Here is a 4,087-nt window from a genome sequence, read left to right as displayed (position 1 = left end):
CTATATATTATTTCAATTTATATGGGATTATAGTCTCCACTTAAAACGTGTTTTGGAGCCCAAACTTAATATACATCAAGTGGGCCTATATCTCAGTTTTACACACAATTCTCTCGCCCAAAGAACAACATACATCTTTAAAAGGAATAGTATTCAAAAACAGACGTTAGGAGGGCCAATTATCTTTTATGAGAGCTAAATGTCATGTATGATATAAATAACTACTTAACTGCTTTCTCCCTCAATACATTAGTAGATTAAGATCACAATTAATATCACCGTATATAAGACAATTTTACAACACTCATTGCAAAATCCAACTTTAAATCTAGAAATTAAATGCTGCAATATTCTACACTCTTCTTTTCTTTATTTAAAATGACCTCATTGTAGTATTACTTTTTACAAGTCTTTGTGCTTAACCAGAGAGGGAGAGAAAAAGAGATTGTTTTTTGAGCTTAGGGTTTATAATTCTTGGGTGGAGGGACAATGGAGGGAATTAGCAACAAGGGCTTGAGGTTTGGAACAATTAATTTTAGTGATTATCAGGGTCTTAAAGTGTTAGGTTACAAGAAAGATGATGCTTTGAGCCAAGAGTTTCCGAATTCAGCTATGAAGGATCTTGTGAATGAAAATGAGGATGCCCAAGGAGGTCCTATGGTGTCCAAAGATGGAGATCATCAGAAGCAGAACTACCCACTAAGGCAGGAGGTGAAGAATTGCTTCTATTTTGTGAATTATGGTTGGTGCATGTATGGATCCAATTGCAGATTTAACCATCCAAACAATCAGCTTGCTCAGGTATAAATAATTTAATTTGGTTGTTCTTTTGAAAGTTTTATGTTAAATCATGTATTAGAATTAGGGGTGGTAATATTGGACCCGACCCGACAACCCGACACGAATTCGACCCGTAAAATACGAATTCGGGTTGGAGTTTTTCGGGTTCGGGTCGAATTCGGGTGGATCCAGAATCAACCCAGAAAAACGGGTCATTTTCGGGTTGAATTCGGGTTACCCGAAATTGACCCGAAATTACTCGAAAATTAATATATAATATAAATAATATAAATATTTATATTATTTTTATATTATTTATTATTTAAATTTAATAAAAAAATATTTAATTTAATCAAAATTAATTTATTTAAATTAAAATAATATTTATTTATTATTTAAAAAATATATTTATTAATAAATATTAATTTTCAGGTCGGGTTCTGGTTACCCACGGGTAGTGCGGGTCGGGTTCGGATTGGGTATTCTGACCCATTAAAATTTCGGGTCGAGTTCGGGTTGGGTAAAATTTTTGACCCGCGACTGTCAAGCCGACCCGAAATTGCCAACCCTAATTAAAATGCAATCGTGAATTTAATTGTTTGAGTTTCTAGAGTTATTTAATTAGTACTTTACGCTCATTTCTAGAAAGTTGACATATTTGTTCCTCAATCTTAGCTCCCATTGTTCAATAAGAATGATGCCTCACAAAATGTGGATCACTATGCTTAGCTTCATATATGTAATCTGTTTTTACTATAGAATCATTACACCCTCCGTAGTTGGATCCGGATTTACCCCATTATGGCCACGGACAGTGAAATCACTTAATAATGTAGGGTAATGCCTCGTAAAAAAAAATAGGGAAAACGTGTTATCCTTTTTTGATGGTTGGTGATAAACCTTGTCCTGACAACACCTATTGCTGCTTAATTATTGCCACAAAGACTTGTTGGCGAATTAAATCTCCAATGATTGTACAAAAGTATAGCAGTGTATGAGATTATATATGCTTGTTCATACAGGAATTAGAAGCCACTAAGACATACATGACCTGTGTAACTTTGCACATGTTCGATTGCAGTTCTCTTTTTAGTTTATTCTCCCCAAGTTCTTTAATTTTAGGAAATTATTTTTTCTTCTCTCTAAACAATAATGATGAATAATAATATGTCTGTATGAGGTAACATTCAAGAATAACAAAAAAATATATGATCTTTTTATACACCGTGATGTTTAACTAAATAAATATTTTTACATGTAGGGATGTTTAAATGAAACCGTGGTGGCTCCAGTTTCTGACTTTAGTTTCAGTGGCTTGCCAGTTCCACAAGTACTATTCAGTCATTTCTTTAACTTTTTATTTTCTATTTCATCTTATAGGACATGATAATTATATTTATCCATTTCTTTTGACAACTCAAATATATATTTTCAAAAATCATATATTATAGTAAGACATATACTATTCTAAAGTTATCAGAAGAAATTTAAAATGTATTAAACATATTGCAGTTAATCATGTCAGATTTAGGATAAAATTTGCTAATGTATGTTTTTTAAAGAATATCTTAACTTAATCCTCCTACAATAAATCATAGCACAATAGTTCTCAAACAAAATGATTGGGATATTTAACATGTAGTACTTTAGGCTAGAAATGATATTGTTTACAATTTATCAGGTAGCGAAAGAATGCCCTCACTACAGGCAAAATGGTTCATGCCAGTATGGTTTAAACTGTTGGTTTGATCATTCGGAACCTTCATCAATGGAAGGAGGATTCCTTCATTCTGGATATACAGGGTTGGAAGATACTATGCAATGCAGCTGGTCATTTACTGCACCAGTAAACGAAATTGGTCTGTGCAACCCCTACACGTATCAACAGGAACAAATTTTTCCATCCTCTGAATGGAGTGGCAATCAGGTATTTAGTAGTATATTAGACTTGGTTTCAAAAAAAAGGTATTTAGTAGTATATTAGACTAAATATATGTGCAGCATCTCACAACTGGTTAGATCGCTTAACATGAGGCTCCTAGATGTTAAATTGTCACTTTAATGTGTCTAGTCCTATTGAGATTTAATCAATCAAAATCATTCTCCCCCGCAGCCTTTTGCAATGCTAAAGGGAGGTCTTTTCTTATTAGTTTTCGTGTTAGTGTAAGTATTAACATTTTTGAACTAAGATAAAGTCTTAAGTAAGAGAAAACACGTTCTCTACAAATGCCCTTTGCTTTTGAGAGGTAAGATAAGAGCCAGATTTGGTTTGATTTTGTTTGTTTGTGGAGTCAAATATCTTCCATGTCATGGGTTACACCCGAAGCTTCATTCAGATTATATCTTAATGTAAGTTCCTGTGCTATTTCTCCTTTACCTAAGGTACCCTACAAAGAATGGAGCCCGTCATTCCCTACGACATTTTCTATGAAAACTGCTGCAGCTGTTGCCAAGCCCTTTCAGCCGAACCAGGCAAGATTGCTTACTATAGGATCTCCGAAACCAGAAGAGCAGCCTGAAGAGAAACCAGAAGAGCAGCCTCTAAGATCTGTAAGTGAAATTCCCTAATGTACTTTGATGAAAAATTAATTAGTAATTCGTACCAGGTTATCTGGGAGGGTGTGTCTCTTTCGAGATGACAGGTATTCATATCTGTAGACTAATAAAGTTTGTATTACCTTTTTCTAATTCCTGATGATTTAGGATACTGAAGTCTGTGCATTCTATGGTGGCTATGGGGTCTGCAAGGAGGGACCAGCATGCAGATTTAACCATCCAGCAAACCTACCCAAGCAGGTTCCTCGTGCTGGATCTGATGAAGCTGAAGTTCTCTCTGCGGGATCCCCCGAAGCTCAGGCTCCTCCTGCTGGATCCCAAGAAGCTCACTCACCTCAGCTTTCCCACCAGTCCACTCAAGGGAAAAACTGAGTATCGATCTGATGCAGCAGCCTTATGAGCACATGCCCAAAACTTGTAATTGCTGTTTAATTCTCCTTGGCTGCGCCATGTTAAAGTGTTATTAGTATTTATAAATAGTATAAGTAGTGCAACTTATTTCTCTATTTAAGAATGATGCAGACATGGTAAGTCTCGCTTTAAACCCAGTTTTCATTTGTGTTCTAGTAAAATTGTTCCAACAATTTGCTGTTAGCTACATAAAAAGACTATGGGTTTTTACCAAGTATACCTCCTTTTCAACATTTTAATTGCAATAATACAATCTTCTATCAAAATTGCATTTTACTTCCTTTTTTAAAAATCTACAATTTATTTGCATATATACGGTTCTTTGTTCTTGCCTCTCCCC

General features: G+C 34.8%; 1 protein-coding gene across 1 annotated transcript; it reads left to right on the top strand.

The window, feature by feature from the left end:
* Positions 1 to 489: 489 nt before the first annotated feature.
* LOC108212228 (zinc finger CCCH domain-containing protein 67-like) lies at positions 490 to 3,708 on the top strand. The gene is made up of 5 exons (XM_017383954.1): positions 490 to 801; positions 2,042 to 2,110; positions 2,462 to 2,707; positions 3,163 to 3,330; positions 3,484 to 3,708. The coding sequence occupies exons 1-5, from the start codon at positions 490 to 492 to the stop codon at positions 3,706 to 3,708; spliced, it is 1,020 nt and encodes a 339-aa protein (XP_017239443.1).
* The last annotated feature ends 379 nt before the right edge of the window (positions 3,709 to 4,087 follow it).

This window comes from Daucus carota, chromosome 3 (genome assembly GCF_001625215.2).
Source record: "Daucus carota subsp. sativus chromosome 3, DH1 v3.0, whole genome shotgun sequence".
NCBI lineage: Eukaryota > Viridiplantae > Streptophyta > Magnoliopsida > Apiales > Apiaceae > Daucus > Daucus carota.
The sequence above is the reverse complement of the archived record's forward strand: the minus strand, read 5'-3'. Positions and strand labels throughout refer to the sequence as shown.

Bases quoted from the DNA above. Each gene is read 5' to 3' on its own strand.
- LOC108212228 (XM_017383954.1), top strand. From the start codon at position 490: ATGGAGGGAATTAGCAACAAGGGCTTGAGGTTTGGAACAATTAATTTT. The intron at 2,708-3,162 runs GTATTTAGTAGT...CCTTTACCTAAG, and splicing joins CTGAATGGAGTGGCAATCAG to GTACCCTACAAAGAATGGAG. The intron at 3,331-3,483 runs GTAAGTGAAATT...CTGATGATTTAG, and splicing joins AAGAGCAGCCTCTAAGATCT to GATACTGAAGTCTGTGCATT.